Below are 14,805 nucleotides of genomic sequence, written 5' to 3' on the forward strand. Positions count from 1 at the left end.
CTTTTTTTGCCTCGGTCTTCATGAACAAGCTCAGCTCCCAGACTACTGCACTGGGCAGCACAGCATGGGGAGGAGGTGACCAGCCCTCTGTAGAGAAAGAAGTGGTTCAGGACTATTTAGAAAAGCTGGATGAGCACAAGTCCATGGGGCTGGATGCGCTGCATCCGAGGGTGCTAAAGGAGTTGGCGGATGTGATTGCAGAGCCATTAGCCATTATCTTTGAAAACTCATGGTGATCGGGGGAGGTCCTGGATGACAGGAAAAAGGCTAATGTAGTGCCCATCTTTAAAAAAGGGAAGGAGGAGGATCCGGGGAACTACAGGCCAGTCAGCCTCACCTCAGTCCCTGGAAAAATCATGGAGCAGGTCCTCAAGGAATCAATTCTGAAGCACTTAGAGGAGAGGAAGGTGATCAGGAACAGTCAGCATGGATTCACCAAGGGCAAGTCATGCCTGACTAACCTAATTGCCTTCTATGATGAGATAACTGGCTCTGTGGATGAGGGGAAAGCAGTGGACGTGTTATTCCTTGACTTTAGCAAAGCTTTTGATACGGTCTCCCACAGTATTCTTGCCAGCAAGTTAAAGAAGTATGGGCTGGATGAATGGACTATAAGGTGGATAGAAAGCTGGCTAGATCGTCAGGCTCAACGGGTAGTGATCAATGGCTCCATGTCTAGCTGGCAGCCGATATCAAGCGGAGTGCCCCAACGGTCGGTCCTGGGGCCGGTTTTGTTCAATATCTCATTAATGATTTAGAGGATGGCGTGGACTGCACCCTCAGCAAGTTTGCAGATGACATTAAACTAGGAGGAGTGATAGATATGCTGGAGGGTAGGGATAGGATACAGAGGGACCTAGACAAATTAGAGGATTGGGCCAAAAGAAATCTGATGAGGTTCAACAAGGACAAGTGCAGAGTCCTGCACTTAGGACGGAAGAATCCCATTCACTGCTACAGACTAGGGACCGAGTGGCTAGGCAGCAGTTCTGCAGAAAAGGATCTAGGGGTTACAGAGGACGAGAAGCTGGATATGAGTCAACAGTGTGCCCTTGTTGCCAAGAAGGCTAATGGCATTTTGGGCTGTATAAGTAGGGGCATTGCCAGCAGATTGAGGGACGTGATCATTCCCTTCTATTCAGCGTTGGTGAGCCTCATCTGGAGTACTGTGTCCAGTTTTAGGCTCCACACTACAAGAAGGATGTGGAAAAATTGGAAAGAGTCCAGCAGAGAGCAACAAAAATGATTAGGGGGCTGGAGCACATGACTTATGAGGAGAGGCTGAGGGAACTGGGATTGTTTAGTCTGCAGAAGAGAAGAATGAGGGGGGATTTGATAGCTGCTTTCAACTACCTGAAAGGGGGTTCCAGAGAGGATGGATCTAAACTGTTCTCAGTGGTAGCAGATGACAGAACAAGGAGTAATGGTCTCAAGTTGCAGTGGGGGAGGTTTAGGTTGGATATTAGGAAAAACTTTTCCACTAGGAGGGTGATGAAGCACTGGAATGGGTTACCTAGGGAGGTGGTGGAATCTCCTTCCTTAGAGGTTTTTAAGGTCAGGCTTGATGAAGCCCTGGCTGGGATGATTTAGTTGGGGATTGGTCCTGCTTTGAGCAGGAGATTGGACTAGATGATCTCCTGAGGTCCCTTCCAACCCTGATATTCTATGATCACAAAGATTCCTTCTTGCCTTAAAAATCTCAGGGAGGGGGAATCAGGAAAAAACATTGATGAAATTATAGAGGAGGTTGAATTTATTTATTTATTGAAATTTCAAGTTTACAAAATTTCTCAAAATTTCCAACTGAACATGAAAAAAACCTCAAAAGTTTCTCCCTCCCCCCCCCCCCCCCCCAACGAACTCTAGCAATGACCTGATTTGTATATTTCTCTTCTGAGGGCTGAATCCACTAGATTGATCCACTGCCCAGCTCCTGGCTACATTACAGTCAAAATTCTGAGCACTGTTTGTGTTGTTCTATAAAAAGCGTTTTCAGCACCACTGCAAATATAAAATGTACATGAGTTGATCCGTAACAGCTGCATCTTTCTAAGGCCTCAGTTATGAGCCTTCTTGTATGCTCATGAGGAGCCCACTTCCCCTGCACGGGATACCATGATTGCCAGACATTGGGCAAAGAAGAGCGCAGCCTTTGGGCTGCTAATCCCCTTGCTTTGCAGGCAGGTGGGCAGGGGTGGGGAGTGGGCGGAGCCAAAGCAGTGCCCCTCCCTCCCAATGCACCAGCCAATGCAGCTGTGCCCACGTGGAGGGAGGCGTACGCTATGCCAGGAAAAGGGTTGGCAGCTAACTCCCCTCCCATGGAGAGATGGTGAAGCAGTGATTGAGTCTCAGTTCACATCCTACCCTGTCCCTGGGGCGGTGCAGCCACATGCTGCCACTATAACTCAGGCTGGATTGCAAGGTGCCAATCCACCCCTAAACTTTACTGTGACACCCCCCCCACCCCAGGGGCCCTGTTATCTGCTACCACTGCCTGCTTGGCCCAGGTTCTCAAAGTCACCCCAGCAGAACAAGATCCCAGTGAATCTGAGGCATTGTGGAATTCTGCAGTTAAGAGAGAACTACACTTCAACCTCGCTGCTATTAAAGAGAGAGTCATTCCACTCCACGAGCCTTCCTGCTCTGGGGCGAGTGGGCAAGTCTCTCTACCTCGCTTCCAATGAAAGATTTCACTGGGTGTTTCACAGACATGCCCTCTCCCCACACCCCCAGAGTAGTTTTTTAACCCTCATTCGTATCACCCCAGCCTTGATCTCCTTTATTAAGCGGCTCTACGTAAATCTTGTTCCTATCCCCTCCCCAGACCTGTGACCGTATCAAACAATCTTCAGCCGGCACCAAGAGGCGGGTGTTCATTATCGAGACCATGGGAGGGTACTGCGGCTATCTGGCCACCATGGCAGGCCTGGCTTCAGGAGCGGACGCGGCTTATATTTTTGAAGATCCCTTCACCATCCGCGACTTACAGGTGAGACTCTCTTTACCTACAACCAACTCTTCTGTTCCCCTGTGCTCAAGTAGACAACACAAGTACACTGTACATAGACTTCTTCACCTGGAGTCCAAGCACCCTCCACTGGACAGGCGTGTACCTAGAACGCACAGCAGGTGTAGTACTAAGAACCAACAGGGCCCGATGGTCTGACCCACCCCCAGTCAGTGTGGTGCTCTGCTCTCCCTCGAGTGGTGGATGGGATAGCACCACATACAGGTGGATGCGCCTGCTACAGACGTGGCTAAGAGCGATGGACCTTTTAGCTCAACCAGTGGAGTCTCGCGGTCAAGAGGCCCCAGGTTTGTTCCCCGCTGCTGACGAGCCACCCAGGGACATGGCATTCCAGAGACTTCAAGGCAAGTGCACCCCTGGCAGAAACAAGTGCAAGTCCACCAAAGGCAATGGAGCAGTGCCTGCTTAGTTCAGCCCTTGGCCCGTATCCCGGAGGGCAGAGATGCAAACTAATCGGAGGGTCTCAGTGTCCCGGGATCCCACGGAGGTCGGTGTGGACGGACTTGTCCCACTTCCTGCTGGAAAGGCTCGTGTCAGGCAAGGGAGCAAATGCTGCTCTCAGTGACCCTGATCTAAATCCAGAGCAAGGCCCTAGGCTGCAGTGGAGTTATTCCGGCTTTCATAGGGCCTGGTTCTTATTTACACCAATGCCCTTTTCTACGGCTCTGGCAACACAAAGGAACTGGAGCTTGTGAGCACTTTGGAGCCTGGACTGGCTTTTTGGCCTGTGTCCGTACAGCGCCTAGCACAATGGGATCCTGGTCCATGCCAGAATACAAATCATAAACAATAACAGTGCGAATGAGAAGCTGGCCCATAGACTCTAAGGCCTGAGGGGGCCATTCTTCATCTACTCTGACCTCCTGCATCCCACAGGCAGAAGGATCTCACCCAGCGACTCCTGCATGGAGCCTAGTAACTAGACTATGATCAGTGCAAGAAGTGAGGTTTTTACCCACGAAAGCTTATGCCCAAATAAATCTGTTAGTCTTTAAGGTGCCACCAGACTCCCTGACGTTTTTGTAGATACAGACTAACACGGCTACCCCCTGATACTTGAGTGCTGGGGCTAGGGTCATCTACTCCTCCAAGGGTCCACGCCAGCACCACTGTTTTGCCATTGGCTGTAACGTCCCATTAAAATCAATGGCAGTTCTGAACCCTCAATTACTGCAGTCTAAGGGTAGGTCTACACTTACCTCCGGGTCCGGCGTAAGCAATCGATCTTCTGGGAGAGATTTATCGCGTCTTGTCTAGACGCGATAAATCGATCCCGGAAGTGCTCGCCGTCGACGCCGGTACTCCAGCTCGGCGAGAGGAGTACGCGGCATCGACGGGGGAGCCTGCCTGCCGCGTCTGGACCCGCGGTAAGTTCGAACTAAGGTACTTCGACTTCAGCTACGTTATTAACGTAGCTGAAGTTGCGTACCTTAGTTCGAAGTGGGGGGTTAGTGTGGACCAGGCCTAAGTATACATCACACGGGCATTTCTGCAGCCTAGTTAGCTTTAGCTGAGCTTTATCGACTGACCGGAGATGCTTTCCCGCCCCCCGAGATGGGGATTTGCATTTACTCCTTTAAAAATTTGCTTTTAAAATATCTGGATTTGCTTAAAAAAAATTCACAGGAATCTAAGAAGCCTCCTGCTCTTTTCTACGTTAACAGGTTAACGTCGAGCATCTGTGTGAGAAAATGAAGACCACAGTGAAGAGAGGCCTGGTGTTGAGGTAACCAGCATCAAAACAAGTCAGGCTGGGGACAGTCACAGGCTGCAGCAGGGGCCAGTGGCTGAAATGCTGGACCAGGACTTAGGAGACCTGGGTTCTGTTCCTGGCTTTGCCACAGCCCTGCTGGCTGACTTAGGGCAAGTCACTTGCCTTCTCTGTCTAGCAATTTCCTCAGCTGTACCCCAGGGATGAGACTTTCCCCTCTCGTAAAGCACTTTTCCATGAACAGCATTAGAGAGTCCATATTATGGCGGACGCCTCTTACGTGGGATGTATATTCCACAGCCTGTATTAACAATGGTGCTATGAGGGGATGGACAGCAATCAGAATCCTGGTGCAATAAGTTATAAGGCAACATTTTCAAAAGCACCTAAACCACTTAGGCCCAGATCCGCAAAGGTTTTTAGGTGCTCATTGATTTCAATAGGAATTAGGCACCTAAATACCTCTGAGGATCTGGGCCTTAGAAACACAGGTTCCATTGACTTTCAATGGCATTTAGTAATTTTGGGAATGTTCTCCAGATCTGTCTAGGGAAAAGATCTGCTCATCTCCCTGCATGATATGCCCTGGCATAACGGTAAAAAAACCTTCCAGCCGCACTCACAAATGAAAACCGTAGGCAATACAGGCCCAGCATACTTCCAAAGGGCTGACCCTGAGCTGCCATCCAGCTCTGCCTCACCAGTCTATATTTCTCTCTTTGTGAAACCTCCTGCCCCAGTTTTTCCCCAGTCACCCAATGCTTTAAAGCCACTTACTTGAGTATCCTGTCTCTGTCTGTCGTGTCCACCCCTCATTCACTTGGGCTTTCGTGTTTGTTCTCACAGGAATGAGAAGTGCAACGAAAACTACACCACCGACTTCATCTTCAACCTGTATTCGGAGGAAGGGAAAGGCATCTTCGAGAGCAGGAAGAACGTGCTGGGACACATGCAGCAGGTACACACGAAGCTGGTGAGGTAGCGCGGTCTAGTGGATGGGGCACTAGACGGGGACTCAGGAGACCCGAGTTCTGGTCCCAGCTTTGCCACTCGGCTGGTGAGTGACCTTTGTCCTGCCCTTTGGCTGCTTAGACTGAGCTCTTCATGCCAGGGCCTGTCTCGGTACCGCTCGGCACAATGGAGCCCGGATCTCAGTCAGGGCCATTATAATACGCTAAATAACAGAGGCCACTCTCCTCTAGACAGCAAAGCCCTTCTCACTTCAGTACCATCTTTCCTCTGCCCTATGGCTTCATCCAAGTGACCCAAACCTCTGGAAAGGAGCAGTTGGATTGGCTTCCAGCAACACCACCTTAAAGAGCCAATAGTAGCTCTTCTGGGCTCCCAAATCCTCTGGTGGGAGAGAACAGTTCTAGATGGGAATCGCCTTGCTGGGCCAAGTGCTGGGGGTCTTGGTGTTGATCACAGGTGCTGGCATTGGGGGTTGGTACAGTGTCCAGAAGCAATAGCCCTTGTACGATTTTTTCTGCCTTCCGGGTCGGTGATGCACCAGGTATCCCGTTGAAAGGCAGCGAGTTCTCCCTGTTGTCATGACTCTTCTTGCCTGAAACCAAACTGACTCTCTCGGTGCGAATGGCAGGGTGGAACGCCGACTCCCTTCGACAGGAACTTTGGAACTAAGATGGGTGCGAAGTCTGTGGCATGGCTCACCGGAAAAATCAAGGAATACTCCAGGCATGGTAGGTTACACATCACATTGGGAAGAGACCCTATGGCCCAGGCAGAGCCATCCACCTACCTTTCTGTGCAGTAGTTGGGTGCACATGTCACATGCTTTCCCGGCTACATTCACGGGTGGATAAAAATTGATTTAAAAAAAATCTGATTTTTATTTAAATGGGATTTGTTATTGAAATTAAATCCATTTTTCTTTCAAATTAATTTCAAATTTAACAACCTACCTGAGGCCTAAACTTACTATAATCTTTTAAAAACATTTAAATTAAATAAAAAAATATTCAAACAGTACATGATTGCTGTCGAAGTTTTAAAGAAAGTCAAACCACTGAATGGGGGGAAAGCACCTGGAACTAGAGTTTGCTGATGTGCTAAACCAGCTTTTAACAGCAATGGCCTCTGCTGCAAGCGCAGAGAGTCTGTTTTCTTCAGTTCAGTTTATTCAACTAGTTCAGTTCCATGATTAGTTCGTCTGAAGTTGAGGAACTGATTGGGAGTTGAAAAAAGCAGGAAAGTGTGTTTTCCTCTTTCCATCTAGGGTGACCAGACAGCAAGTGTGAAAAATCGGGACAGGAGGTGGGGGGTAATGGCGCCGTGGCCTATATAAGACAAAGCTCCAAATATAGGGACTGTCCCTATAAAATCGGGACATGTGGTTACTCTATTTCCATCTAAATGAGGTGAGAGGATGAGATCTACTGGCTCTAAAATCTTGAAAGACAACTGAAAAATTGTATCGGCAGAGCGACCTCTCGGGTATGAAAAATCCATTCCCCAAGAGACATAGTTAAGTCGACCTAATCCCCGACAGTGCAAGGTCGATGGAAGATTGGTCTCCTATCGCCCACCGGGTGCCCTGACCGCTGGCCTACAGAGCCACTCTCTCTCTCTGGCCCAATGACTATTTAAGTATTTATCCACAGTGGGATGGTCATTGGGCCAGAGAGAGAGAAGGGCTCTATAGGCCAGCGATAAGGGCATCCACCTGGGAGGAGGGAGACCCAGCATCCAGTCCCCTGGCTCCAATCGCTCCATTATTTATCCAGAGTGGAACAGCTTCAGCAGGAGAGGTTGAGGAAGCCCCCTACCAGCCTATCCCATAGCTCAGTGGCTAGAGCACTTTCTGGAGAGGTAGGATTTGCGGGATCTCCCTTCTCACATCCCAGGCGAGTGCTCTAACCACTGGGCTAAGAGTAGGCACCACCCCCTCCATCAGGGTGTTGAATGAGACCTGATCCAGCAGGTGGCCTTTCACCTGTCTTCCCCCAGTTTGTGAATCACTCTGGGACCCCGGTGGGAGATGGGCATCTAGATTCCTAGAGGGATGCAGCAGTGTGCATGCCCACGGGGCAGAAACATAAGCACCAAGGTAGCTTTTACCTGGACAACTTAGGTCTGAGCGAGTTCGGGGGCCTACAGGTTCTGAGTTTTGTGGATTGCAGTGATGCCAAAACAGGGACTTAGGTGCCTAAACGCCCAACATAGGTGCTAACTGTGTGTGGATCTGGGCTATAATGACCAGAAAACAATCAGTTCAATTCACCAACTACAGCCAATGCTTCCTTTGTTTAATAAATCAGTTGGTTTTGATAAACTAATTTTTTTTTCTTATGTATTCAACACATTTGAGTAAAAAATTAATGTAGTAAATAAGAAATGCGTCATTCGCCGTTTTCTAAGAGTAAAAAAAAAGGAAAAATTAAGAATCTGAATAAATATATGTTAAGCTAATAGACACTACAGCTTCCTGGTTAGGAAAAAGAAGCACCAAATGTAGTGAAAAGGCTGTATTGAGTCACAAACCAACATGTAGGGATAGCTCAGTGGTTTGACCATTGGCCTGCTAAACCCAGGATTGTGAGTTCAATCCTTGAGGGGGCCATTTAGGGATCTGGGGTAAAAATCTGTCTGGGCATGAGTCCTGCTTTGAGCAGGGGGTTGGACTAGATGACCTCCTGAGGTCCCTTCCAATCCTGATATTCTATGATTCTATGTAGTCATCAACTAATGAGAATCAGCTTTTTTAAAGGAAAATAACTAAAAAGTACAAATGCAAAGTAAGATTAAAATGGATGATTAAATCAGGGGTGAAAGGCAGTGATTTAAAAGCACTTGGCAATTAGGGTGACCAGATAGCAAGTGTGAAAAATCGGGACGGGGGTGGGGGGGTAATAGGAGCCCATATTAAAAAAAAAAAGCCCAAATATCAGGACTGTCCCTATAAAATCGGGACATCTGGTCACCCTATTGGCAATCCACACTGGGGCTGTTGCTTCTCTGCCAGCTGCTTGGGGGCAGCCTGCAGTGTTGCCGTAGCTGTGTGGGTCCCAGGATATTTGAGACAAGGTGGGTGAGTGTTGCATTTACAGCATAGTGGGTGACGGCGCTGCCGCCACCTAGTGGCAGAGGTTGAGAACTGTAAGTTCTCAGTGCATTTTCACAAAGGTGGTAACCCTAACGCAGCGCATTTAGGACCTGGTTTTTCACAGGCAAGGAGGGTGTTTCAGACTGTGGGAAAGCAGCTGGGTGGGGAGGCAGCTCCTCTTTTCTGCTGGGGGGGCGGGGAGAAACACAGACGCGAGTACAAGCGCTAGGACCAGCGCTGGCCCTAGCAACTGCAAGAGCCTGAGTCTCAGACACCTAGGGTACATTTGGGGGAGAAGAGAATTTGGCTGTTCAAAAACTGCTGAGCAGAGACCTAACAGAGGCTGGGATAAGGCTTATGGTACCAAAACAGTGTGGCCTAGAGCATTGGGCGGACTCCGGAAATATGGGGCACCTGTTGGGTGACCTTGAACACGTCACATCCCCTCTCTGTGCTTCAATTTCCCCATCTGTATAATGGGGATAACGAAACTGACCTTTGTAAAGCGCTTTGAGATCTACTGATGAAAAGAGGTAGGCATTATTACGGAACGTGGAGCAGCAGGCAGCTTAGCGCGTGAGGAGGTGGTTAGAAATGAATTGCCGGGGCCGCTAAGGTCACCAAATGCAGTGAGGAGGAAGGATCCTTGCATCCAGTTGTGCTTTTCACTTACTTTGAATTCACCTAGCGTCAGTCTCCAGGAACATACAGATTTCAAAATCCTCATGTCCTCAGGGATATTCGCCCCATGCAATCAGTGGGCAGGGTGGAACCTGTTTCCAGGCAGAATGAATGGCTCAGGGGACTGGGCAATCCCATAGCATTCAGCAAGAGGCCTCACTGTCACATTTGAGAGTGGCCTCAGGCTGCCTTTGTTCTCTTCCTCCTTGTCCAGGTTCTTGCCTCCTCTGCACATGCACTTGGGCACAGAATCAGCGAGCTGCAGGGCTGGGTACTGAAGTACTAAGATGGTTTCACTCCAATTCCTTGCAGGTCGTATCTTTGCCAACACCGCGGATTCAGCCTGCCTCCTGGGCATGCGCAGACGGAGTCTCGTCTTCCAGCCACTCGCCGAACTCGAAGAACAGACAGATTTTGAGTAGGTTTTCCAAATATTCTCCCCCTTTCCTGTGCATCTACCACACTGGTGATGAATTGACGAGCAAGGGAGGATATGAAAACAACATTTGAAAGGGTTAGGAAGCAAGGAGGGAGGTTGTACAGGGCTGGTCTCTAATTAGGACACAGGAATATCATAGGCTGAACATCAGGTAAGTCTTCCAACTGGGGAGCACTCTCAGCATACAGAATAGCATCCCAAGAGAAGTAGTGGAAGCCCCACTGCTCAACTCATTTAAGAAACCGACGGGAGAAGACAGTAAGGGTACAGAGCAGTTGGGCCGTAAAGACCACAATCAGTGTGAAGAAGGGCTTTTGAATCCAGCAGACAAAGGAGTAACAAGCCCCAGGAGCTGGAAGTTGAAGCTAGATAAAAATCACGTGGCTGGAAATAAAAACGTGTGCCTTAAACCAGAGTAATTAAACAATGGGAACAGCCTCCCAAGGGACACAGCGGATCCTCTCTCACGTGGAGTCTTTAAAATCCAGGACTGGGGATCTTCCTAAACGTGATGCTCTAGCTCAACCAGAAATGACAGGCTCACGGAAGGAATCACCTGTGAGAGGTCAAGTTGATCAGAATGTCCCATCTGACCTTGAAATCTATTAATAAAATCAATGCTTGCCTGCCTGCTCCCAGAGTTATTTCCTGTGGGAGCAGTAGCTCACCCAGCCCCTGGGTGGGGATCATTGCTTTGACCTTCCTGGTAACTCCTCTAAATCTTTTCTAAAGTATATTAGCACATGAATGAGCAGCAGCATGCGTATGCCTGTGTGATAAAGAGGCGAGGATTAAAAAGTCGCTGCTGATCACAATTATTTTCTTTTCTCTGTAGGTTCCCCTACCATGCTCAGAGTATCTGAGCACCTTCCAGTAATGCATCAAGCGACATGCCTAACGTGTGTCCCATGTTCGGGAGTGGTTTTTACAATATACATTCCTTTCTCCCCAACAGGCACCGCCTCCCCAAACAACAGTGGTGGCTAAAACTTCGTCCAATCTTAAAGATTCTGGCCAAATACAAGGCCGACTTGGATACCTCCGAGAAAGCCCACCTGGAACACATCACGCACAAGGGGGTGCCTGCTGAAGCCAACATCTGAACCGCTGGTGAGGCAACACAGCTGGAACAAGAGCAGATCTGCCTCTGAAAATAGCTTTTGGCATCAGGGACCTCTGAAATAAAGTTCTCACTGTTTTAGCTCACGTCCCCAGGTCAGCATGCAGCAGTCTAGCATTTATACAGTAGTTGGGGCTGCAGTCAGCCATGTGTGTGTATGAAAACAAGACACACAACTTACAGGACGGCAATGCAATATCCTGGTATATATAACTGCCTAATTTACTGGTTAAAAAACAGTTTTGAAATGCACTTTCTGGGGCTGATTTAGCTTCCACAGGATAGTTTAAATGGATGCGTCGATCAGGCTTCTTTTACATCCAAGTTAATTATTTTTAAATGTTAGAGTCTAATTTATGTAACGGTTTTAAAAGAAACCCTCCATGTTTCTGAACTGGCTCGTGTTATGTCAGGAAGTGCCAGCGAAATGAGAATAAACGCTATGGGTAGAATTACTAGAGCACCTCTCTGGTTTTAACTTCTCCAGACACTTGAATGAACAGCAATCGTTTGACCAGGGAGTTGCCTGCATCAACCTGTCTGAATCCTGTTACTAATTTATAGTACGGTAGCACCTAGGAGCCCCAGTCACGGATCGGACCTCACTGTGTTAGGTGCTGTACAAACACACAACAAAACGACAGTCCCTTCCCCAAAGAGCTTATAAGGGTCTGTCTACGCTGCAATCAGTCAGAGGTGTGGACTGCAGCCCATGTAGGCATCCCCGAGATCGCTTGCTAAAGCAGCAGCGTAGCCATGGCGGGGATATGAGCTCGCTACTGGAGTATGTACGCAGGGTCTGGGTGGGATTCTACTTCAGCATCCTGCTTTTCTAGCAAGCTACTTCAATCAAACCCATGCCCGAATACTTAACCGATCAATGCACTATGAATGCCACTGTTCGAACACACTCTAGGCACCATCTGTTCACGTCCAGCTAGCTGGATGCTTCACATAGCACTGTATCTGAGCACCTCACATTCTCTAGTGGAACTTATCCTCAACACCCTTCTGCAGCACAGAACTATGAGCCCCCTAGCTGGGGAAACAGAGGCACAGGTGGGAATGCAACCCAGCTCTCCAGAAGCCTAGTGTACACTAGTAAAGGATTACCTGTATAGCTGTCCTGGCAAAGCTTCCTTGTGCAGATGCATCTCATACTGGCTGGCGCTGGGCTAGCTTATACCAGCTCCTCGAGTGACATAACCTATGCCAGCAAAAGCACTTTTAAGCTGGTATCACTGCATCTACATTAGGGCTTTTGCCGGTATAGAAAGGTCACCAAAAGAGAGTCACTCCCCTAACCAACATTGCTATCCTAGCAAAAGTATCTAATGGAGACCTGGCCTGAGTCCTAGGCCCCTAGCCTATAATGCCCCCCCAACCATGATCCCTCCCCCTCCAGGATGACAATTCCATATCACAATACACAGCAGCCGGTAGTTCCCAGGAGCTGAGGCCAGAGCCAAAGAATGTTACAGATACCATCTCTACCAGCTTTGTCACACGCACGTGAATTCAAGCCCTTTATCCCCTATTAGCACTGCTGCTAATACCTTCATTTGAAAGGTCACACTGCAGGGGAGGTGCTAACGGGTCAGATACCTGGACAAATGTAGGGTGACCAGACAGCAAGTGTGAAAAATCAGGAGGGGGTGGGGGGGTAATAGGAGCCTATGTAAGAAAAAAAAACCCAAAATCAGGACTGTCCCTATAAAATCAGGACATCTAGTCACCCTAGACAAATGCCAACAGTTGCGCTAAACAAGCCCTCCTCAGGAAGAGAATCCCGGTCTCTGGAGGGGCCGGAGGATTGAAATTCAGGCTGAAGAGGAGAGACGGTGGAAATTTCTCCCCCCTGCTCAATTTTTACATGAATTTCAAAACAAAAATTTTGAATTTTTTTTTTCCAGTGTGAACTAGGGTCTGGTTTTTAAAATAAGTTTTTCTAGAAAAGAGGAAACAAAACCAAAACTCCCCTCCAGAAAAAGATGTCTGTCAGTGTTTTCCTCACTCACTTTAGTTTTGTTTTGTTTAAGACGAGTGGAATATTTCCCACCAAAACAACAAATTGGGGTTCCTCTCCCCAAAAAAGATTTTCCCAAAACACACTTACCCTTTTTCAACCAGCTCTGAGGTTGGCTTCTCCTGGCACTAGCTAAGCTGATGGTCCTTATGGCTCTTCTGACCAGTAGCTAAATACCCTCTGATGTACTGAGACCCATCAGGACCCATCATCCAAAGGGCAAAGGCTTGCTTCCCCTCCATTTTCAGCTGCTTCCCAAATAGGGCAAAACTCTGGGAGGTTCTTCTCAGAACATTGCTGGTCTACCGTCCAGCTTCATATTCGCAAGGAGACCGGCGTAACGAGAAGGGTCTTGTAGCACATCTCAAGCTTTAGCACTGAACTAATTCTACAAGCAAGGACTCTCCATTGAGAGCAGCACTGCCCAGGAGTCTGATCCTGGGCGCATCAGCGGCAGCCACACCGCTGAACGCAGCTGGTTAAGGAATGGAGTAGCGAGGCCAGAAGAGCAGTTTCCTGAGATGGGGAGGGACCCTGGAGCAAGTGGTTTAAGGATGGTAGATACAAGAGCGGGCTTGTTTGAAGAGAACGGCTGGAGGACGTATAATGTAGGACTGGAGACCTCAGTCACCGAGAAGGAGAAAGAAGGATTAAAGCACAAATATCAATGAGACCCCTAGGTCTACACTACAGCGGGGGGTCGACCTAAGATACGCAACTTCAGCTACATGAATAGCATAGCTGAAGTGGCGTATTTTAGGTCGACTTACCTGGCTGTGAGGACGGCGGCAAGTCGACCGCTGCCGCGCCGCCGTCGACTCCGCTACCGCCTCTTGCCGCGGTGGATTTCCGGAGTCGACGGTAGAGCCATCAGGGATCGATTTTATCGCGTCTTCACTAGACGTGGTAAGTCGATCCCCGATAGACCGATTGCTACCCGCCGGATCGGCGGGTAGTGAAGACGTGCCCCAAGTGAACGTCACTGGAACGGCCGGAGAGAAAGCAACAAGGAGAAACTGAGTTATTCCTTAAAGGACTGGCTGGGATCTGGACAGTCACTCATTCTCCTAAGCATCCCCATGTGCCGAGCCACCTTTCTGCAGCTCGCTAACAGTAAGGCTCAGAAAGCTTTCGCAGGCAGCCTGCTCTTCGCTGTGTTTCTCCATGAGAACTCCTCGGAGAGCAGTCATTTTAGAGCTGATCTCGCTCTCCGAGAAATGCTGCGATCGTTGCCAGAACAGCAAAAGGATTTGTGAAGAGTCTCAGGGCACGTCTACACTACACAATGAAGTCGATATACAGCCACCGCAGTAGTTCATTTGATTTTTAAGGTCCACACTAGCTCCTTCGGTCAGCGGTGTGCGTCCTCACCAGGAGCGCACGCACGGATTTAACTGACTCTCCTCTCCCACCCCAATCCCTCACCAGGAGGTAGCCCAGGCTTGGGCTCCCCTCTCCCCCCCATCCCCCTCCATCCCTCACCGGGCAGCAGGCCAGGCTCAGAATCTCCTTCCCTCAGTGGGTGGCGGGGCTCCAGCTGTCAACCCCATGGGGCAACAGGCAATGTAAGCAATGCAGTGCCTACACTTTCACTGCGTCAACCTAACTACATCGATTTAAGCGCTACGCTTCTCGTGGAGGTGGAGTTATTAGGTCGGTGTAGTGGGCGCGTTACATTGGCGGGAGCAACATTTTAGTGTAGACACTTTCCGTTCGGTCCATGTACGGCACTACTCT

General features: G+C 49.0%; 1 protein-coding gene across 1 annotated transcript in view; it reads left to right on the forward strand.

The window, feature by feature from the left end:
- Window positions 1-11,025, forward strand: part of PFKM (phosphofructokinase, muscle) — a 58,237-nt gene extending 47,212 nt beyond the window's left edge. The window contains exons 18-23 of the mRNA XM_065419335.1: window positions 2,825-2,989; window positions 4,693-4,754; window positions 5,586-5,697; window positions 6,340-6,439; window positions 9,796-9,901; window positions 10,878-11,025. Coding sequence (XP_065275407.1) covers window positions 2,825-2,989; window positions 4,693-4,754; window positions 5,586-5,697; window positions 6,340-6,439; window positions 9,796-9,901; window positions 10,878-11,025 — 693 coding nt within the window. The remainder of the gene's footprint in view (window positions 1-2,824; window positions 2,990-4,692; window positions 4,755-5,585; window positions 5,698-6,339; window positions 6,440-9,795; window positions 9,902-10,877) is intronic.
- Window positions 11,026-14,805: the final 3,780 nt, after the last annotated feature.

Source organism: Emys orbicularis, chromosome 19, assembly GCF_028017835.1.
Source record: "Emys orbicularis isolate rEmyOrb1 chromosome 19, rEmyOrb1.hap1, whole genome shotgun sequence".
In the NCBI taxonomy this organism is placed as follows: Eukaryota; Metazoa; Chordata; order Testudines; family Emydidae; genus Emys; species Emys orbicularis.